The 23,790-nt window shown below is 43.0% G+C and overlaps 1 protein-coding gene across 1 annotated transcript in view; it reads right to left on the bottom strand.

The window, feature by feature from the left end:
- LOC111868420 (prominin-1-A) overlaps positions 1-18,270 on the bottom strand; it is a 36,372-nt gene extending 18,102 nt beyond the window's left edge. The window contains exons 1-7 of the mRNA XM_023859031.2: positions 17,175-18,270; positions 16,467-16,522; positions 15,277-15,503; positions 14,725-14,912; positions 9,887-9,982; positions 8,980-9,182; positions 3,055-3,181 (exon numbers count right to left, since the gene is read on the bottom strand). Of these exons, the coding sequence (XP_023714799.2) occupies positions 3,055-3,181; positions 8,980-9,182; positions 9,887-9,982; positions 14,725-14,912; positions 15,277-15,503; positions 16,467-16,522; positions 17,175-18,270 (1,993 nt within the window). The remainder of the gene's footprint in view (positions 1-3,054; positions 3,182-8,979; positions 9,183-9,886; positions 9,983-14,724; positions 14,913-15,276; positions 15,504-16,466; positions 16,523-17,174) is intronic.
- Positions 18,271-23,790: the final 5,520 nt, after the last annotated feature.

The following is a 23,790-nucleotide window of genomic DNA, read 5'->3' as shown; positions in this document are numbered from 1 at the left end:
ATAGAAATGATCGAAGCCAAGGCCTTCAGAACATTCATTAGAGTGTATTCCCTATTCAAAAGTGAGCGATTGAGCGCTAACATTAAACTGACCCTCCACAAAGCTCTTATTAGATCCGTAATGACTTATGCTAGTCCCGCCTGGGAGTTTGCGGCAGACACTCATCTAGTGAAATTGCAGCGCCTGCAAAACAAGGTTCTCCGCACGATTGGCAATTTTCCAAGGCGCACACCGGTCCGCGATTTGCACATGGCATTCAAAATCCCGTACGTATATGATTACATAACAAAATTATGCAGGCAACAAGCAGAAGTCATACAAAATCATGATAATGAGAATGTTCGCAACATCGGACAAGGCGAAGCCCGACACAGAAAGTATAAGAGGCTTAAACTTGGCGGCGGTCAGGCATACGACCGTTCAAGTGACTAGACTGCCGTGGTAGCTAATACTACTAGGATACTTATATATATATAAAAAGGGCATAATCTGCTGTACCTAGCCTGGACTGACAGAGGCCGTGTATATATGTACATTTAAATAAGAAATAAGTGTATTATAAATATGTAAATACAGACAGTGGACTTAGTACTACAGACTGACTGACATTTGTCAGTCAGACAGACCCGACCTCTCGTCAGAGAGGGCGCTACACATGGACAAGACAGTAACTTTCATTCAAAAGAAATATCTGGTCATGAGCCCCAGCTGGGGCTCGACACCAAGACAGACAGACTGACTGACCGTCAGTTGCAACGTGACTCAGACTCAGACTCTCAATATGCAGCAATGTGCTACTGACTTAGGAGTGAGTGTTGTCTGTTGATCGGCGAAACAGCGTGATAGTATGTGGGATGTTCCCACAGACCCAACAGAGTGTCTTCCGTCACCTGAGGACGGAAACAGATCCAGTTTCCGAAACGTTGTGTTTTTAGCTATTTCGAATCCGGACCATGGAACAAGTCCGAAAACCCAGTATCTCTGTGTGTTAATAGGTCAGCTCTGTCTAGCACACTCTTACACGTTGTCACAAGACCCACGGACATTACACATACTCACTCATTCCTCAAACTGATCTCAATGTTATACGTATTTCTTAATTTATTTAATTAGTCGTCTATCATATGACATTAGTAGGATATGTTCGAGATTAGAGTAATCTCGTTGAAGGCTTGAGACCGCGTCTATGGTCTTGTGGTCAGATTTCCTGACTACAGATCCGGCGGTCCCGGGTTCTGATTCCTTGCGCTACCAGATTTTCTGAGAAGTAGTGAGTCTGGAACGGGGTTCACTCAGCTTCGTGAGTATAATTGAGGAGCTACTTGAATGGAAAAGTAGCGGCTCCGGTCTAGAAAACCGAAATTAACAGCAGTCGGTGGCCTTTGCGCTGACCACGCGGCACCCTCTATCCGCAAAAGTTGGCACTAACTTTACCGACAAGCGGCGGTCGCTCGGTCGGTATAGTTCGTTTGCGGACAAGCCACGGAGTTTAGTTTTTTTTAGCTGTATCCTTGAAATGGATTCATGTGCTGTGTGTGCTGTATAGGTGTGGCATTTGTCTGATGTTTCTGAATGTTTCTTATGTGTGTAGCCAATTTCATCAGTTGTCCTAATTGATTTATGATGAAAACATACACGTGTGTTGTCGATATTTAACGAATTAAGGCAATAAAAAGAAAACATATACACCTAACCCTCGAATTATGCTCCACACCCATTTAATTTAAATTCAACCAGTGTTCCTTTTTGTTAGGTTCGATTCAGAGAGTATTCAGTCAAAAATTTTATTATAATGAGTGATATAAATGTAAATGTAGCCCACAAAAGTGGTGAAATAAAAAAACAATCCCACATTAAAAGTGACTCTGTCACTTATTTCGCTTCTGACTTTATTTAAGGCATACAAAGCGCAGATATTCGTTAAATTGGACTTTAAGCTACTTTTGTCTAAGATTGTATCTCTCATACATCTCTAACATCGACACTAGCTGGAAGCGAGTGGTCAGTTTCACGCTCCGGCCGCTTTCCTATAGGAAGTAAACACCCGCCACCCATTGGATAGGAGACTAGGTGGGATCCAAAAAGAGCTCTGAGCATTGTGGGAGAAGAGAGATAACTTCTGCTCATACCAGGAATCCCAGTTATCCTGTCTGTAGTTAATCACTATATAGATGAAAGTATGGCGACCAAATTGGGACTGGGTCACATTGTAAAGAAGTTATCAGTTACGCGATTCATTAATACCGAAATCTTTATAACTTCTTGTTAATAGGTGAGCACATGCATGCCTCTCTGTCTTATGAGTGTATCTAAGAGACAGAGTAAAATTCGGAGTTACGGCATCAAGAAAGACAATGCACGTGAGATGTATTTAATTTCGTCCTTAGTGATTAAGACAAAATCTGGCTTGTGAGGGGTTTTGTTTCCCTTGAATAAACGTATGTTAATATTTCAAGACATAAAACCTAAACAACTCCGTGGCCTGTAGTCCGCAAGCGAACTATACCGACCGAGCAACCGCCGCTTGTTGGCGAAGTTAGTGCCGACTTTTGAGGATAGAGAGTGTCACGTGGTCAGCGCAACGGATCCCCACGGCCATTAATCTCGGATTTTCTAGACCGGAGCCATTATTTCCTGGAAATAGCTCCTCAGTTATCCTAACGATGCTGAGTGTACCCCCTTACAGACCCACTATTTCTCAGAAAATTTGATAGCCCCGGGAATCGACCCCGGGACCTCTGGATCAGTAGGCAGGAACTCTGGCCACTAGACCACAGAGGCGGTCAGTATTTCAAGACATCGGTTTTCAATCTAAAATAATAAGAATTATATTTTACATCGAAATTTTTGGATATAGCAAGCTGAATAAGGAACGTGTATATGGATTTAGACGTGAATGCCTTCCATAGATACGTGTAAGCATTTAGAGTGCTCCCGGTAATTCACATTATAGATACACACAGTCCCAGTTTTGTATTTGCTTATAATTATGTCCGTGGTTTTCGTCTAGAATTTTGTTCTCGCAATTAAATCAATTCTGTTCATGTGACTTACCGTTCCGCGCATTCCTAGTCTCTTTCTCGACTTGTACAGGGATGAGCCGAAATTCCTTACGTGCTTGCTGTGCCTCTAGGGACAGATTGCTGTCCCTTATCTTTGCCAGTCTCTCGTCTGTGACCAGCTGCAACACAGGTGTTATGTTAATTCATATTATGCGTTGTTTGCACAATGTACACAAAACAGGAAGCTAAATTAGGATTTTTGAAGTGGCTACTTTTTTCTATATGACATTATACTCCTACAAAGACATTACCAAAGTAATATATGCATTCTGCAAATGTCTACTGCCATACAGAATTTCACGCCACTGCTTTAAGTGGCGTTAGTGTCGCTCGCAGCTTATATTCGCTTGACCACCATGTTTGTATTATGGAGGACAGGAATACTATAGGAAGGCAAAAATGTTGATTAGCCTCTAAGGGCTTGCTATTCATACCGTATTTAATGGAAATATGTATGTTGATTCAACAACTTATTTGGTGACACAAACAATCAGGCTGACGGTTTTTTTCCCTCTCTCATACATTTTGTGACGTGTCTATCCATTGTTAGGAAACGACTCGCTAAACACATTCCCGCAAAAGGAAACCTGTCTAGGGGTTCGATTTACGAGCTTCAGTATCCAAAGCGCTAAACCCACAGAAGCTGACGCCTAGTCGATAATTTATTCAGCTCTTCGTGGGAAGTGAGAACAGCTGCTGGAGCATGTAGTTCTCGTGTATTTGAATATCTATTGTTGTTTTATATTCCCCGGTCTAGAAAACCGAAATTAACGGCCGTGGGGATTCGTTGCGCTGACCACGCGACACCCTCTATCCGCTAGAGTTGGCACTAACTTCGCCGACAAGCGGCGGTCGCTCTGTCGGTATAGTTCTCTTGCGGACTAAAATCACAGTGTTTGTTTTTGTTTGTTTTCTATTCCATTTGAGAGAGCAATGCACGCACCCGGATCGCTGCGTCCAGCTACACTATTGTTAATGGTTTGATACTTAAATATTTCAAGAATGAAATAAAAGGCAAAGCTATTTCTGTAACTGGCCGTGGAGGTCCTTAAGGTTGTGATATGTCGAGGCTCCCACATGTTCTCGACAATTGCTTCAAAAAGAATGTGGCGATGTGGCACAGTTTAGATCTTGAATGAACCGATGTTTCAGGAACACATCGCCTCCATCTTCAAGGTAGAAAATTTCGCGAACGAGGAACCGGCGTGAGCAGCTGGCTGCAGAATTGTGTTACTTCGGAATACTGACCACACGAAGTTCACAAAAATATAAATAAAAGTAAAAAACAATATGTTTCAACAAAATTCAACATTAATTTGGAATTAGTTTTAACCGAGTTTTAGAACAAGGAATTAGAAAACGCAATACAGCGCAACAATTACGTAAGTGTATCTACCTGATGATGAACTTATAAGGTTAAAATATGTCTTGGAAGCATAATTGATTTAAAAAAACTCAAAACGAAACACACAAAACGGTCTAAGAGTCCAACAAGAAGTTGTACCTCCAAGACTGTCTCTGCAAATTAAATTCTGACTTTCATGTACGGGGGCTTAGAAACACTATCGTCTTTCACAAACAGGGTCCAGCATGGAAAAATATTGTTACAGACATCTTTATATCATGGTGCACAAGGCACAAAGTGCTGTCTATTGCTGTGGACTCTGGGGTAATGTTGCGATTGTCTGTAAGCATGTTGCTAACTACGTTGAAGCAGGAAAACAGATATGATTATGTGGCTAGCTGGATCCATGACATGGCTCGGCAACTGTGTAGCGTCATCTCGACCCGATCCGCTGTACTTTCATGAATTTTACTCCGAAATTCAGGCTGGATACCGTTTACCCTGAGAGCTATGACACAGTTCTTCAGTCCCTCCATACGAATCCTAGGATCATGTCTTCAAGAAGACCAAGATAACTTACTCTTCAGTCTTTTCAACTTCACCTTAATTATCCTCTGTTCTTATTCAGTATTAAATAACACGTAAAATTAGTAAAGAGTCTTTAAATATTGTCACGTGTTAGTGACTAGACACGGAATTTGGATTTATTGAATGCTTGTAACTCGTAAATTACAAAAGACCGAAGTATTTTATTACTAGGCGGCCTGGAGCCCCTAAATCGCAGGCCTAACTGGCGTATTAAATTCTCGTGAATTTTCAGAACGATCTTAGGCGAATTATATACCATCTCAGGCTAATTATGCACCATATCAGGTGAGTTATGTAATATCTCAGGCGAATTATGCACCATCTCAGGCGAATTATTCACCATCTCAGGCAAATTATTTACCATCTCAGGCAAATTATTTGCCATCTCAGGCGAGTTATTCACCATCTCAGGCAAATTATTTACTTTCTCAGGAGAATTATGCACCATCTCAGGCGAATTGTGCACCATCTCAGGCGAATTGTTCATCTTCTCAGGCGAATTATGCACCATCTCAGGCGAATTATTTACCATCTCAGGCGAATTATTTACCACCTCAGGCGAATTATTCACCATCTCAGGCAAATTATTTACCTTCTCAGGCGAGTTATTCACCATCTCAGGCAAATTATTTACTTTCTCAGGCGAATTATGCACCATCTCAGGCGAATTGTTCATCTTCTCAGGCGAATTATGCACCATCTCAGGCGAATCATTTACCTTCTCAGGCGAATTATGCACCATCTCAGGTGAATTATTTACCATCTCAGGCGAATTATTTACCACCTCAGGCGAATTAGTCACCATCTCAGGCAAATTATTTACAATCTCAGGCGAATTATTCACAATCTCAGGCAAATTATTTACCATCCCAGGCAAATTATTTANCTCAGGAGAATTATGCACCATCTCAGGCGAATTGTGCACCATCTCAGGCGAATTGTTCATCTTCTCAGGCGAATTATGCACCATCTCAGGCGAATTATTTACCATCTCAGGCGAATTATTTACCACCTCAGGCGAATTATTCACCATCTCAGGCAAATTATTTACCTTCTCAGGCGAGTTATTCACCATCTCAGGCAAATTATTTACTTTCTCAGGCGAATTATGCATCGTCTCAGGCGAATCATTTACCTTCTCAGGCGAATTATGCGCCATCTCAGGCGAATTATTTACCACCTCAGGCGAATTATTCATCATCTCAGGCAAATTATTTACTTTCTCAGGCGAATTATGCACCGTCTCAGGCGAATCATTTACCTTCTCAGGCGAATCATTTACCTTCTCAGGCGAATTATGCGCCATCTCAGGCGAATTATGCACCATCTCAGGCGAATTGTGCACCATCTCAGGCGAATTGTTCATCTTCTGAGGCGAATTATGCACCATCTGAGGAGAATTATGCACTATCTCAGGCGAAGTGTTCATCTTCTCAGGCGAATTATGCACCATCTCAGGCGAATCATTTACCTTCTCAGGCGAATCATTTACCTTCTCAGGCGAATTACACCATCTCAGGCGAATTATTTGCCATTTCCTGAAAATATCCAAGTCCTAACACTGAAACATAAGCACAGAAGTTATGAAAGGTTTGAGTTTCTCTAAATGACCATTAGAGTAACCAGCAAAGCTATCAGATGGCCAAGCTCGATGGCAGCAGGTAGATACAGTTTATATAGACACTCTGTGAAGGAGGGAATGTATTTTGTATCTTCTCGGAATTCGAACACTGACCTGAAGAAGAACAAATCTTTCCCAGCTGACGTGCTAGACCTCGCTGGGAGTTACATCGTCACTGCACTGTTCGGATTACTAACTGAGGAACCTTTCTCTGAGGATACTTACGTGCTGTTAGAAATGCAGGTCACACAAGCACTGCTCTGGAAACACTCTTTGGGCGTCTCTTGTTTAGTTATGAAACAAATGTCTTGTCTCGTCGTTAAAAAGACTGAAACTGAATTTTTATCAAGTGTCTATGGTGAATTAGCGCTATCGAAATATTACACTTTCTCTAAGATTTGAAAGGCTCTAGTTTCGGTGAGAATGTGTTTTCTTTTGTTATATTTAACGTAAAACTTCAACAAGGAAAACTCGACACAGTATGCAATAAAATATGGAACATTAGTAGAACAGCTCATGCAGGAAACCAAGGAATACACCACACAGACAGCCAGATTAACCGCACAACTTCAGCTTAAAGACAGTAACAAATCACATCCGTTAGCGCACTCTCCACAGGACGAATTTGCCAAGGCAACGACTACCTGCTCCAATCTAAGCACCACAAACGTCGCCACGTCAGCTTCTACTAACACACAATTTTAATCCCAATTTTTACATCTCATTTATGTCACGTAGTGCTTAAGGCACTATGCTACAAGTCGGAAGGTCGCGGGTTCAAATACCGATGAGGTCATTGAATTTTTTTCAGTTGACCTAATCATTCCGGCCGCGCTATGGCCCTGGGGTTCACTCAGCCTCTAACAGAAATGAGTACCAGGAATTAAATAAATAATTTTCCTGGGGAGTAAAGCGCGGCCGGCGCCTAGGGCTGACAACCTTACCGCCATCTTTGAGCCGATTGTCTAGATAATGTGGGACCCTCAACGTCTCACAACCCTGTGGGCCTTCACGGACTGTTACAGGGATAGCTTTACTTTTACTTTTACAAGTGTAACATACATTTTAGTACTTCTATAGAATTCTGACGATGGTGTATAACAGTCAGAATTACTGGATTTTTTGGACTTTTTCCATCGTCCGATGTTCTAGAGAACAGAAAATACGACGTTTCGGAAACTGGATCTGTTTCCGTCCTCAAGTGAGGGGGGAAGACACCTACTCAGTCGGGCCCCATAGAAGGAGCTAACCGCAATCACTGAACTTAGCTCTTTCTTAGGGGTCCAACTGAGTAGGTGTCTTCCCCACTCACTTGAGGACGGAAAGAGATCCAGTTTCCGAAAAGTCATGTTTTCTATTTTCTAGAATACCGGGCGATGGAAGAAGTCCAAAAACCCACTAAAATCCTGAATTTTAATACTTGTAGAGACTTCATTTCATAGCAAGAAGTTCTGCGAAGAACAAGAACTGTTGCATAATTTCCTTTCATACGACACGGACAGCATAGAAAAAGACGCGTCAAACATTTCTTCTATTGTTGCGCGTGTATTGGTTGCCGCGGTAACGATCAGTTCTGGCCGAAATATGGTTTGGAAATTATCTTAGAGATAAAGATACGTGGCACCAAGAAAAGTAGTTGTGTTTATTGTCAAAGAAGGTGAAACACAGGTTTCACTGGTAATCATAAACAGATAAGCTTGCCTGGAAGGTAAAAAAAGTAAAGCTATCCCTGTAAACGGCCGTGGAGGCGCATAGGGTTGTGAGACGTCGAGGCTCCCAGACAGTCTGTTCACAGATGGCGGTGAGGTTGTCAGCCTTACGCGCCGGCCGCCCTTTACCCCCAAGGAAGATTCTTGGTACTCATTTCTCTTAGAGGCTGAGTCGACGCCAGGCGTGTATTGAGGCTGGAAGGATTAGGTCAATCGAAAAATCCAATGAACTCATCAGTAATCGAACCCGCGATCTTCCGGCTTGTAGCATAGTGTCTAGAGTGTCTGGAAACGTAACCTAAACCTAATCTTCTTTAGCAACGTAGACCGAAGAGTAAAAGATACCAGGGACTTTAGGCGAAGACATGGAAGCGATAGACTTAGTCCTTGTAACGGAGGCAGGCCAAGATACCGGTCGTGGGCTTCTGAAGACACAACACATGGCTACGTTAACCGTGTACATGTTGAATATTTTTTCTTGGAAAAGATTAGTCAAGAATAGAAACCAGGATCTTCTGAATGTGAATAAGCGGTGTAACCTTGCGAACTAACGTTGCCGAGACCAACGAAGGATTCAGATTCTTAGTGAGGGGATTTGGAAGAAGTGTGCCCTCCAAATAGTGGAGTCCTGTTGTAGTTATCTTTGTAACGTACCGCGTCGAGGCGGAGCACCACTTCGAGTCCCGCTGTATCCACAGTGTCGCACAGAGGTCGGTATCTGGAGGGGCACTGACGGCGGAAGGCGTCCACCTGTAGGCGCAGGTCGGCCAGACGCTCCTGACTTTCGGCGATGAGCTCACCCGTTTCGGCGCATGATGTCAGTAACGCCTCCACTCTCTCTGACATGGCTCTCGCGTCTGCAAAAATAGTTTTGCACACCCCTATCTCGATTGCATGTTGAAATTGTTAAACGGGTAGTGGCAGAAGCAGGAATTGTTCCATTGAACCCTGGGGCTGAAATAGAAGTCTGGGCTACAATTGCACGCGGGTACCCATACAGAAATTGCAAATAATGACCCTTGCTATTTGCTTATTTACCTTCTCGCGACTTTCCACATCACTTGGGCCTACATCCATTAAATGACCTAAGGACTTCAAGGGAAGACTTGGGGGGGGGCAGTATTTTAGTTCCATCGTGATCCTTAATCTCTCATTCCTACAACTTATATTCTAAAATTAGCAGAAACACCCTCTCAGGTTTTTCTTCGCGTGGTGAGTAACTATCAGCTTAAGGGCCGCGCCATAGCTCAAGCAGTTAGTCCCTGGCTTCACACTGCGGCGGCTGGTCTTCGATTCCAAGTCAAATCTTGTGGGATTTGTGGTGGACAAAGTGGCGCTCCAGCAGGTTTTCTCCGAGTACTTCGGTTTCCCTTGCCAATTCTCATTCCACCGACTGCTTAATACCCATCATCTATCATCCGGGGCTGGTACAATAGGGCAGTTAGTGGCCGACGTGCCAAATGGACTCACCCCACCTCAAGAAACTCTTAGCTCTTCAGGGAAGTCCATGCCTGGAACTGCCATGACATAAATTAGATTATTTATTGGAGTTTGATCTGACCTGTACTGACATCTATGAGTGCTTCCAGTGCTACATCTACCCCGGTCTCCATGGCCAACTCTTCTTGTATAGGGCGACCAAGAAGTTCTTCCACGTCTGTGTGAGAGAGAGAGAAAAACAGCAATATCTCAACTTGAATTGTCAGCGGCTGTTCACTGAGTTTCAATCAAATATATACAAGATTTTTTTTTTCGGAAAATCAAGAAGGAGAGACCACTTGGAAGACCTACGCTTTAACGAGAGTTTAATATTAAACTGGATATTAAATAATTAGATTGTGTATTGGCTGGATTAAACTGGTTCAAGGTATGATCCGATGGCGGCTTTTGTGAACACAGTGATGAGACTTTGGGTTCCTTAAGAGGCAGGGAATTTATTGACATGCGGACTGACTTTCTAGATCTGAAAGTTTCTCAGGAAGAACTCTGCAATATGGACTGTCGTAATGTCTACTTGGCATTGAAATTGGAGAAGGGGTTTACTAAATGAAGAGTTATATCCTCAGGAATATAAAACCGTGTAGTCCGTTAAAAATGAACTGACGTTTTTGAGGAACATATCGCCTCCATCTTGAGGATCGCAGAACAAGCAAAGCTCTGCTTGCCACCTGCTTCATGCTGGTTTCTTGCTTGACTTGTTCTTGGATCCTACAAATGGACTACACAGTGTTATACCCCAGGAGATAGAACTCATCATAATCGCCGCTGGGAGATCCTCAGCTCCTGTGGGGTTACCGAGTGTGGGATTGTCGATGCTAGAAGAGACAACCTCGTGGTAAACTTCTATAATGAACATTTATTATTTCTAGAATGAATATACGGTCTAACCGCTCACTTCGTTGGGCCCTTACGTTGGTTGCCATTTTGTAACCGTCCTCCTTGCTCCTACGTTGTGCTCCACTTATAACCGTCCTCCCTCTTCTCGTGGATGTCGAGAAGTTAGGTGGGAATGGAGGAGAATTATGGTTGTTGGTGCTGGTAGGCGAGAGTTCGCTTCCTGTAGGCTCAGGCAGGGCAGGAAGAACCTTACGCTACAATCACAAACACCACTTCCGACTTTTGCACTTAGTAATTATTTAATTCACTTCCGTTCACCGAATACAACGGAAACTCTAATGTTTACAGTTAATTGTATTTAACATGTAATACTTTCTTTTCTGAAGGAACGTAGTTGTAAATTTGAGACTGACTTCGCCGAAAGTTGGATGAAGACTCCTTGAAGTGGAATGTCCTCTCTCTGAATCCTGAGGTCCACGAACCACAGACTCCAAGAGAAGTCCACCCTCCACTTTTGCCATTGGTTAAGTTTTCAAACTAGGAGGTTCCATAAATGTGTTAATTTCCAATCATGTTGCTTTGCCATGTGACTCTGGCAGTTGCTGACCTGACGCTAAGGTTGACAGAGACTTCATGCATTACGATCAGGGGATGAGGCTCCGGCCCTCCCACTTCTAAGTTATAGCTGTTCCAAGCTGTCAGCTCTCAAATTCTCAAAGCCTTTCCGACTTTGCTGAAACTGCCAGAATTCCAGGAAAGTACCAGATGTTACTTCCTGTCCACATAGCAAAACTTGAACTATGTCCCTTCTGCGTGTAAGAGCTGGCTATCTGCCGGATCTCTTTGTATTTACGTGATATTAACTTAATATAGATTTAATTAATACAAAATAGTCCACCAATTAGAATGAACGGTTACAACGGAATACCTTCTAACAACAACTACTACGTAGGGAAGTAAAAAATTATCCGCACTCTTGTTTTTCCAATCCATATACACAAAAGTAGGGGTTGAACAAGTACTTCATTTTTCTACATAGTCTCCTCCCTTTTCGATTCACTTGGTCCAGCGGTCCACAAGCTTGCGTATTCCCTCCACGAAGAAGGTTTCGGTTGGTCGCGCAACCATTTATGCACCGCTTCCCCCACTTCTTTGTCCGTAGAAAATCAAAAAACTTCGTAAAGCATCTTTGAGCGGTCCAAAGAGATGATAGTCGGAAAGGGCGAGATCTGGGCTGTAGGCAGGGTGTTCCAGCACCTCGAAACTCAAATGGTTAATGGTTTCAACGGTCTCGCCGTCCTTGTGTGAGTGTTCATTGTCATGCAACAACAACACTTTCTTCGACAATAGGCCTCGGCGTTTGGTGGGAATCGCTGGCTTCAGATTGTTGGCCAGCAAATCACTGTATCTTGCACTGTTGATCATACACCCCTTTTCCATGTAGTCTTTCAGCATAGTCTCTTTTGAGTCCCAAAAAAACGGTTAGCATCACCTTTCCCACGAAAGATTGAGTCTTGAATTACATCTTCGTTTGCGATCCCGGCTGTTTCCACGCCATTCTCTGGCTTTTGGATTCTGGCTCATAGTGATGAACCCACATATGAATTTCAGCCCCTGACACACCTTCCAATCAGGGAAATCGGATCACTGTTCTTTGTTAATCATTGGTGCAGACTGCTAGCTGAGCGGCCATGTTTACACTGTCACAGCATCAAGGAAAATGATGCCATCACGTGACCACAGTAGTACCAGCTCTAAGCATGCATGCGCAGAAGGCAGTGTGACAATCCTAAAGATGTGTTATGGCGAGAGTGCGTATAATTTCGGATTTTCCTTCGTAAAATACACTACCGATTTTCCAATGTGTTCTGCATTCGTTAGTCGTTGCTTAGTAGCGCTTCGGACGATGGAAATTCCTCGGCATCTATACTCTTTCTCGTTATATTGTTTTGCTCCCGATTGGTCCACGCGGTGCAACTTAGGCGCTGACCGGAAAGGAGTCACCGGCTTCTACATTTCCGGTAATGTTTCCTACCCAATCCGTTTCCACGGGAACTTGATTAATGAGCCGTTGTGTAGCAGCGGATGGTTCCTAGACTGCAATTGACGACTAGCGTGCGGAGGAGGTCCGCCTGTTTACACGTTGTCGCTAACGGCGCGCGGACCGCACTGATCGGCCGGCGCATGAATTAATGCGGTTGGCCTATATACAGTTCAAGTGTGCGCTTAATACTGGTAATGCGCGTGCCTTAATAACCAGGCTTTTATTCTCTAACGAGGTTTTATTAGGGTTTTTGCATTCAGATATTCATACAAGTTTTTTTAATTTTGATTAGTGGGGGGTGGAGTCCAACTGTGTCCACTCGGCACGGCGGCCACTAATTGGCCTATTGTAGCCCGACCCGGGTGATTATGATGATAGGGAATTTGGTGGAATGAAGATTGGCAGGGGAAACCGAAGTACTCGGAGAAAAGCCGCCCAGCGCAACTTTGTCCATCACAAATCCCACTTGACCAGACCCAGGATCGAACACGGGCCACCACGGTGGGAAGCCAGCGACTAACAGCGGCCCCTTCATACAATTTACGCAAAACCATTATTTGATGGGTTAATTTTTTTTTTCGATATTACAAAAGCAGTGTATATTACATTTGTTTGTTTAGTTTACTTCAAACACGAAAATTCCAATACAAATATGGAACATTTCAATTCAGGTATATGCTACAAGCCGGAAGGTCGCGGGTTCAAGTCTCGATGAGGTCATTGGATTTCTTCAGTTAACATAATCCTTCCAGCCGCACTAGGCCCTGGGGTTTACTCAGTCTCTAACAGAAATGAGTACCAGGAATTAATTAAAATAATTTTCCTAAGGAGTAAAGCGCGGCCGGCGCGTAAGGCTGACAACCTTACCGCCATCTTTGAGCCAACTGTCTAGATAATGTGGGACCCTCAACGTCTCACAACCCTATGGGCCTCCACGGCCTGTTGCAGGGATAGCTTTACTTTTACTTCACTTTACCATAAAGGACGCCCAGGAATCTATAGTTTTTGCCTTAGATTCACAGTGGTTTATTCAATAATATCTGAAGTGGAGCATAAAATATCAGCTGCGGTGCTAACTCGATTTTTATATGGTGTCCTACAGCGCTTTCCTCCCTGTGTGCTAATAAAGGAACAAAAGACGAGCGATGGAAGTAAAGAAATAAAATGGCTGCTGCAGTTCGTGCAGTAACTTAATGAAGCTCATGCTGTGTGATATAGGAATTTCGCTTACCTCTGGTTGATCATTTTCAAACTTCAAGAGGGAAATTTATTCAGTTTTATTTGTATCTGATTTCTAAAGACTTGTGTGAAATGATATGTACACGTATAAAAGAGATAACCAGCCATCTCTAAAATTAAAGCAAGACGAAAATCATATTAATCATTTTTATTCCTGCAGCTTTTTGTTTAGTACGGAAACACGTATGGCCATGCATTGCTTAATCGGATCCCCTTTGATACACAGTCTCATGTTCATGTTTCATGTTATTTTGAAGAAAAAAGAGATGCCGTTTGCATATTTTGGGAATATCATAAGCAGATTAATACAGAAACAGTAACTGCATGTAGACTTAAGCTTGGGTTTCCTCGGGTAGCGGTACCGTAATCAAGCGGCCGTAATATGACGGTGAATGACCATGTTCCTTTGTTTCCATGGCAACGTCTTAGTGACGTCATTCACCGTCATATTACGGCCGCTTGATTACGGTACCGCTACCCGAGGAAACTCAAGCTTTAGTCGGCGTAATCCAGACGTTGTACCTGTAGGCCTCTCTCTGCTATAGGAACATAACATCTGTAAAGTCGACTAGGCTATATGGCGTCATACCTCAGAAGACAGCAGTCTTCAAACCAGGAATCAATCATTTGCCCAGCAGTTTAAAGGAAAGGTTCAGGACTAGAAGACAACAGCAACAACAATAACAATGACAAAGAAGACATGAAAAAATACAGAGTTAGGTAAAAGCGGGAATAGGAGGCCACAGTGAGGTTACTCCAGTAATTTGTTTGCTACTCACTATCCAGATCACTGCTGATGGCGTCCACCGTGTGGTCCAGAGATCTCGTGACAACAAACCGAAGTTGACTGTGTGAGTTGCGCAGGAAAGTCGTTACGTCATTGAGGGCCATGTGAACGACGTTTGGTGTCTGGTTTACTGCCCGTGACATCTGCTCATTCGTCACAAACATTGTTACAATGCCGACCCTGCGAAAGCGTGGACAGGTGCTTGATGAAATGCTCACAACCCAAACCATCAATTATATTTGGTCGAAAGATAGTGTGGGGGCTGAACAGAGGGATTGGGATGCGCGGCGCTTGGGCCAGTATGGCCTATTCCATATTTATTCATTATCATGAATTGTGAATAGGAGGAAAATCGTGATATATTTTGTGGTACTGTATGAGGTTTAAGATTTTAACAGCGGCCTCTTATGAAAACGGAGTAGGTAGGATGTGGTTCTATGCACTCGTCAACATACAGATTGGATACTATGAAGGAAACCTAGGCGACGTAAGTACTTCCCTGCCTTGTTCTTCTGGCGAAAAATTAAGGTATGGCCGTACTCACACAAGAAGCACCAGGATGAGTTGCACTGCAAGCACCAGAGAGCATCTCCGGCAGTTGGCAGCACAGTCGCTGGATGTGTCAACGGAAGATTCGTCTGTCCACCCGGTGTTTCTAGTGGCGAACAGCAGACGGCAACAGGCGTGGATTAGTAGCACACAGGGCATTGCGAGTGCCAGCACAGCTCCAACAGCAAGACACACAATGAACAGCACCTCCACCTGTAGGGACTGAACAGTGTCGCATCTTGCGCTGTCTTATGAGCTGCGTTTGTATGCTTTGGAGTGGCTGGATTCAAGTGAATACGTGTGTAAAGAGATGTGTTCCAGTATGGAATGCTTACAGTTTCCAATCGCGTTTTTGCTATTTAGCCCAGAGGTCCGGGTTCGATTCATGGCTCTACCAGATTTTCTGTGAAGTAGTGGTTCTGGAACAGGGTCCACTCAGCCTCGTGATGATAATTGAAGAGCTATTTCAGGGAAATAGCGGCTCCGGTCTAGAAAACCGAAATTAACGGCCTTGGGGATTCGTTGCGCTGACCACGCAACAACCTCTATCAGCCAAAGTTGGCACTAACCTCGCCGACAAGCGGCGGTCAAGGCGAGATCATTTCAATATGATATTAAAACGGAATTAAGATTAAAAAAAGTTAAAATTTTAATTAAGCACTATGCCATGAAGACATATGGTTGAGTGGAGGTGAAGCTTCATCCATTCTTGGCCTCCGCATTGGAGGTGGTTGGTCAGCTTCACGTCCCGGACGTTGTAAAACCGGGAAAATTGTCCCCGGTACCCATTGGATATGAGGCTTGGTGGGCCCCAAAAGGGGTCCGGACTTTGTGGAGAAGAGAACTGAATTAAGAGTTGAATCAGTAATTCAAAAAGTAACAAAATCGAGAGCGAACACGTAGGAAGAATACCGGAGGAATCAATAAAAAAAAAAGTCAACTAAGTGGATACAGTTTCATTGGCCTCCCTAGGGGAGAATTGGTGGAAACGTGAGACCGGAACAGGCTCAGCATAATGCGCGAAAGAAGAGGAAGAAGGAGGAGACTGTAGAAATGTGAGCTAGATGGAGTGACTCAGGATCTGTTCCAGTGGCGAGCCTTGGTGATATCTGACCAGAAGTTTAGCTGATGCAGTATTTTAAATACGACTTAGGCAAATAAAAGTTAATGTAGATTATTCCTTACCTGACTTATAAGTTCGCCCACCGATACGTGATTCCAAAGGGCATCTCGCAAAACTTCTGGAAACATAAATGCACTCTTAAGTTTTTCATGTTCAGTGACTAGAAAGTAGGCCTCTTGAACATTACGCAGGAAATGTCCTCGAATGTGTTTGATCATAATGCATAAGTGCCCAAAGACATGGGAAAACTACATATAACCTGAACTAGCATGAGGCCTTGGCCTTCCTTGTTACTGTGTTACTGGAATTTACTAAATTCTCTTTCAGAATATTTCTTGTAAGGCCTCTAATGTTATAGAACAATAGTCGTGAAGTGAGTTGGATTCGAACCCGCGGTCCTAATGATTTATCAGCCTTAGTACATGAAGTCACCAGCTTCACCTCACATGGTTTCAACAGAAAAATAAATTTAAATTGATTATCTTTCCGCTTTGAGTAAGATTTGTCGTGATTTTTCTGTGTGACTCTCAAAACACATGTGGGATTAGTTTCTTTAAATATGTCTGGACTATTTTCAGCGCCAGTATTCCCCATTCAATATATACTGCGTAATATGTACTTCATCTTTTGATAGTATTTTTTTAATAAACCGAGAAAGAAAGAAAGATTAATTGGTATGACTCGGTTACCAGAATCTCGTTTGTACAAGCCTGGTGCAAAGTGTGAAGGCGAGATCTACCCTTTTCACGCACATCCCATTCTCTTCTTACCTACTGGGAAGTCGTAGGGTTGTATCCAGGAGAGGAAACTGCTAATGTAGCTGAAGACGAAGAGCCCTTCCGACAATCCTAGCTCCTGGATGTGCAGCTCCTCCCCTTCCGGCACGTCTGGAAACTTCAGTACGGGCGCAGATGCCATCCTGGGATGCTGAAGCGTTGTTGGCTTTATTGCTGAATCTTTCAGCCGCAGAGTCTCGGAACGGAGGGCAACTGGATTCGTTTCAGGATTACAGTCTTTAAACACAGTTTGATTGCAGAACGTTGCATTATCTCGAGCTGGTACCTTCCATGAAGCAATGTTGTGGCCGTGCTCGTTATTCTGACGTTTGTTTACTGTTTCATTGATAGTGCTGTTAATTTTGGAAAATAAAACACTTGTTTGTTTACTTGATATGTGTCCCGGTACATCTGCAAGTGCGTTACCACCATCAGCTTCAATTGCAGAATTCTGAACCTTCAATCGCAGCAATGGTATACTCTTTTTTGTTTGTTTCGAAATTTTCAACGTCCCTTCTTCAGACGTTTCTGTGGAAAAAATCGTAGTTATTTCGACCACTGTCAATACTTCTTGAGAATTAACTGGTTTTAGTGATTTTATAAAATTCTTGCCTCCCTTCGACAAAATCTTTTTCGTTTCACTCGACATTACACTACTGTTAATTCCCTCAAATACTGTAAATGTACCCCTTTTCTCTTCTTGTCCCACATCTGAATCCACCTTTTCATCCTTTTCTGCGGTGGTAGACACGTTGACGGGTGTTGAGCTGGAATAATTGGTCCCACCTTTCGTCTCTAAGATTTCCCTCAGACTCTTATCAATATTATCGGACACACACATCTCACATTCCTTATCACTATTCGACGATAACATCATGGAATCTGTTAGTGCCATTTTGTCGACTTCGTTATCGATATCTGGATGTTCAGATGACACTGGTATCTGTGCAGAATAAGACCTAGTTTCGTATGCAGACAAAAAGGAGTCTCCAGGAAGACTTAGGCCACCTGAAGATGTTGATGCCTTCATCACATCTTCATACTGTCTGCTGACGTTTGCTGACGCGTCATGACATCTCATAGTTGCCATGACAAATATAAGTATATACATCATGGACCGTTATTATTGAGGATTAATTATATATATAATTGAACACAATACCAATTTAAATATTCAGGAAGAGTTACAATGACACTACGAAGAGAAATAAATGAAAATAGTCTATACAGAGATTCTTACGTTTATGGAAAATAAAATCCATGTCTATAACGCATTTTTCTTAAGGATTATGTTTCAAAACTTTGAAATGAATTAGGAAATTTGGTTCACTATCCCACAAACACAATTCAGAGTTAATCTGGGAAGATGAATTGAGTAAAAGTCTAATAAAATACTTTTTACATATCAAAGATCACAACACATCAATATATTGTTCAACGTATTTGGTTTGACGAATTCTACCTGATAAATTCCACACGAAAATATAGTACCTTATTCCATTTCGAACCTTCTTCTGTAACACCTTCCTTCGTAACTGACGGGCCTGTACCTTGTAAGGCTTCAGACTAGCTGCTTTCCAAATCTACATACCAGTTGTCTGGGAAACCATATAACATAGCATTCTTTGATTTTTTCTTTTCCCTACAGAAAAAGTTTAGGATCCTTACATCCAAGCTTGTATTATATTGACTATAGTAGACAATGAAAAACTCCTTCGAAAAGTAACAATGTGTTCTCGCTTTTAAGTGAAATAGCGTCATGATATGCTCTAGGATTTACAAATTCTTTACAGTTTCAGATCAAGCCTATTGTGGAAGAGATGGCTATACCCTGAAGTGTACAGAAACGAAATTTGTATCCTCATATCTTCAGAATTTTCGGACATAGACTTTAAAGCATGATATATTGTAGGCGCTATTTAATAATTAAGTGTTTGTTTTCCAATTGTAATATTCCTAAGGACGTGTCTTAGCTAATGAGATGTTACGAGCATTTGGTTCGGTGCCGGTTGAATTCATGTGAGACCCCCGGTGGACGAAATGGCAACTGAACAAACATCTCTCCGAGTTTCTTCAGTCGAGGTGCAAGGGCCAAGAAGGCCCACCCCTTTTACATTCATTCTTCGCTCATCTCCATGTAATCATTCTGCCACTGTTCCATACTTCTTCAACACCGAGCCGGGTAGCTCAATGGGTATAGCGACTGGCTACGGGCTGGACGACCGAGGGGTCGGGAGTTAGAGTCCCGGTGGGGGCAAGAATTTTCATTTCTCCATGTCATCCAGACCGGCTCTGGGCCCCACCCAACCTCCTATCCAATGGATACCGGGGGATCTTTCCCCGGGTTTAAAGCGGCCGGGGCGTGAAGCTGACCACTCACCTCCAAGTAGTGCCGAGTTCAAGAAAGCGTGGGTCTATTCACCTACTCCCCGATACGTCTTTATGGTATTGTTAAGCACAGGAACAACCTTACCCTTGCCCTGATCAGGCATTCGGGACTTCATCTCTTAGGCAGACCATGGGTCATCATGGAGAAAGAAAATTAAGATCATTTATATTTCCGTCTAAACAGATTACGAACTATATGCATCATCATCATCATCATCGTCGTCGTCGTCGTCGTCGTGGTCATCATCATCATCATCAACATCATCATCATGGTTGGCAAAACGGAACTCTTTGGCTCATGGCTTCCCTCAGAAGATCCGTCAGATTGCGTCCGGTTCTTATTTCTGTGGATTTCGCAACAATATGTCCAACCTCCAACGTGACTGCTAAATTGCTGCTGGCCCCCGCCAGCACAGTGATTCTTGGTTTCGAGTCCCACGGAACCCATGACCATATTTCACTGTCTGGTGGCTCTCGGCTGCCAGACCTGGAGAATGAAGTCTCTGTATTTATGTTGCCCAGTGACAGTGTGGCCCAGTTATGCCCCCAGGCACTGAGTTACCTTTTTATCGCCTTCTACAGCTCGCAGGGCTATGGTGCAGGTATTCTAATCCGCCTCAGTACGAGGAACTCTATTCACCATCATCATTATGATAATTGCAGAACATCCCTTTTTGAGATACAGCCTTCCGCAGAATATTCTGCCAAAGTTGCCATTCCTGGGAATTAGACCTTCCGGTTTTCATTTCTTTCGATTTCGCAACAGTATTTTTTTTTTTTACACAGCGACGTCGTCAGCCTTGCGTCCGACCCCCAACCTGGAGGACCAGGTCTCTGTATTTATTTCCTCCAGTGACAGGGAGGATCGGTTATATCCCCAGGCACCGGATTCCGTTTTCGTCGCCTTCTTCGACTCCCGGGGCTACGGTGGAGGTATTCCAACCGGCCTCCACGTGGAGAGCTATATTCTCCTCCGCGATCTGAATAAGCATTAATGACCTCTCCCGCAGGGAGTTCATACATGGCATTATTCTGCGTACTTTGTTCTTCTGCTTCCCCTTCCTCCCCCTCTCACGTTTTCATTCAATGAGTTCTGCGCTTTATTCACAGTTCGTAAACAGGGGAATCAAATTACGAAGATGAAAATTCCCAAAAAGCGAAAATAGCAAAGCATTCTATTGGTTGATATTTTCATATGATATCTGCAAAAATGTCAATAAAATGAACACATAATAGGGAGGATACGCCGTTTTTTATATTCGTTTCCATGTTTAATAACCGGGAATCTAGTTCGATTTCATTTAGTAGACCTGTAGTACAGGACACCACTAAATATTTTACATATTTCACCAGACAGAGTTCCTGGCTACAGATCCAGGGGTTCCGGGTTCGATTCCCGGCACTATAATATTTTGTGAGAAGTAGTTGGTCTGGAACAAGGTTCACTCAACCTCGTGAGGATAATTGAGGAGCTACTTGAACGGAAAAGTAGCGACTCCGGTCTAGAAAACCGAGATTAACGGCCGTGGGAACCCTTTGCGCTGACCACGCGACACCCTCTATCCGCAAAAGTTGACACTAACTTCGCCGACAAGCGGCGGTCGCTCGGTCGGTATAGTTCGCTTGCGCACTAAAGCCACGGAGTTAGAGTTATTAAATGAAGCATAAAGCGATGAGTGCGGATTGTAGCAAGAATTGGTGAGATGAGAATTGTGTGCAAAATTTTGATCTGAGCCCCTGAAAGAAAGAAACCACTCAGAAAGTCTAAACCAGGACTACAAAATAGCATTAATATGGAAGTAGTTCTTGAGGATGTTGGCCGGACTCATCAGGCTTAGGATAGGGACCAGGTTTGGGCGCTTATGATTGCGGTAATCAAACTTTGAGTTCTATGAAAGCCAGATTTTTTGACCAGTTGAGCGACTGTTGGTTTCACGAGAAAAAAATTGCTTCATTTGGCTAGTTAACTGTGAAGGCCGTGCCATAGCTCAGGCGGTCAGTCGCCGGCTTCCCAGCACAACGGCCCGGGTTCGATCTTAGGTCAAGTGATGAGGCATTTTTGATGAAGAAAGTGACATTTTGGCAGGTTTCCTCGCAGTATTTCGGTTTCACATACCTATTATAATTCCACCAAATTCTGCGCGCTCCTTTATCATCCGGGGCGGGTACAACAGGCCAATTAGTGGCCGACGTACCAAGTGGACTCAGTCTCACTCTCAACCAACGAAACAAAACAAAACAAAAAAACTTAAGTGTGAATGCTGAATTACCAGGACTTAAGGAAGAAACATTGGCAGTGTGTTGACAGGGGTGCAGGTACTTCCTCGCGGATCTAACTCGCTCACCGTGACGCTGTGTGTGAGCGGAGCGTTCATTTATGACCCAGTTGATACGCGGTTTGCTAATTGAGCTCGTTTCTATGGCCACGGAGAGACAATTTGAGCATGACACTCAGAAAATCCATGCTGTCTCGTCTTTGTTACGTCATGGTAAAAGACACGTTATGACATATTAGTCTTCGCTTGGTGTCGCCTGTCTAGGTAACAAGCAAAGATGTCCGTCTGATTAAACTGCAAAACCACTACATTTCCGAGTTCTCTGAATTTAGAAACAGCTATTAAATAAGTTAGAGCAGATTTATAAATTGTGGTGCGCGGGCCTCCGATACACCGCACATATTAGTGTTTATAATATTATTACAGGTAACCCCACTGGAAATCAGATTCTGATTGTAAAGGCAAGTAACATTTCCGGTGCTGACTGCTGACTGACTGTGACCCAATTAAATTAGAAGAAAATGAAATATTCGTACTGTGGCTTGAATTAAGTAACTCTACGTATAAAGAATAATACTTCTCGAGAAGCTGACAAATCAAGTAAATCTGGGCCCTTTATGGAAAGCTTAGGTTCATTACTGTGTTCAAGAGTTCGCTACTGGATCCTATCCTAAATCAGAAAAATGTAGTTCACATATTAGTTCATATCTGTTTTAGTATTATACTCAAATCTGTGCCAAGGTTTCGTTGTTGAATTGTTTCGTTCAGGTTTTCCGACTAAATCTTTATACGCATTTATTATTATTATTATTATTAGAGGGGGTGGGATTCCCCATGCACTTAGACCAGTTATTGGTCCATTGTGCGTCCCCCTTTAATTTCTACTGTCGCCATACCCTACCGGTACTGGTGCGTGCTATCAGCTCCGTTCAGCCAACGAGGTCGGCCGTCGGTACCTGATATTTCCCCCATCTACCAGTGGCATTGGAAACTACTTGAGCGGGAAATTGTTGCCTAATTTTGCTCAGAGGTCTCCTAGAGACATGAGGATCTTTTACGTGCCGTAAGTCTACGACACGGGACCCACGGCTCAAAGTCCCTCCCGGAGGACTCGTTCCCTGAATTTTTCCGCCCTTAAAAATTCCACGATCTCCGCCGGGTTTGAACCCGTGTACCTTTTATACGCATTTCTCCCTTCCCCACGCGTGCTACATGTCCTGTCCTCATTCCCTTTAAATTTTTTTCACTCTGATAATGTTTGGTGTAGAGTAGAAATTATGAAGTTCTTCATTATGTAGTTTCTCATATTTTCCTATTAATTCCTCTGTTTGAAATCAAATAATCTCAGTATTCTATATCACACCCTCAGTCACTGTTCCTTCTTCATGGTGAGAACCAAATTTTAGGACGTAAAAATGTTAAGGCGGTCCAAATTTAAAGGAGCGTCTTCTTGTCATAAAATGATTTGACAAAACCGTCCAGTGTGACAGTGTTGTCAAATCATTTTATAAAAAATAACTTATGTGACGGACTGCAATGAATAAAGTTAAAATTTATTGTAGATTCTTCTAAAATTTGCGGAATTAGCAAATAAATTTGTAGCAGGCCAGTTTTGATTCTATGCCTGTAACGAAAAATAACCTAAAACGAAACTTAGTGGAAAAGTTTGAGCTTTTGTAATTGAAGTCTGAACAATATAGTCCGAGTCACAGATTAGGAGAAATCATCACTGGAAACAAGTTCGTTATAGAGTCTTGTTTCGCACGGAATAGCATGTGATTCAGGGCGTTAGCAACGCCATATCCGGGGATTCTCATTCGACTCATCTGAATTTGTACAAATTGAATGAAATTACTCATAAGAGTAAGTACTCTGACTTCATATGAACTTCTGAACTGCGCTGTTTAGTGGGTGAGAAGGGGTGGCAGGTCGCCCACACTGTGGAC

This window comes from Cryptotermes secundus, unplaced genomic scaffold, assembly GCF_002891405.2.
Source record: "Cryptotermes secundus unplaced genomic scaffold, Csec_1.0 scaffold106, whole genome shotgun sequence".
NCBI lineage: Eukaryota > Metazoa > Arthropoda > Insecta > Blattodea > Kalotermitidae > Cryptotermes > Cryptotermes secundus.
This window is presented reverse-complemented; position numbering and strand designations above follow the sequence as displayed.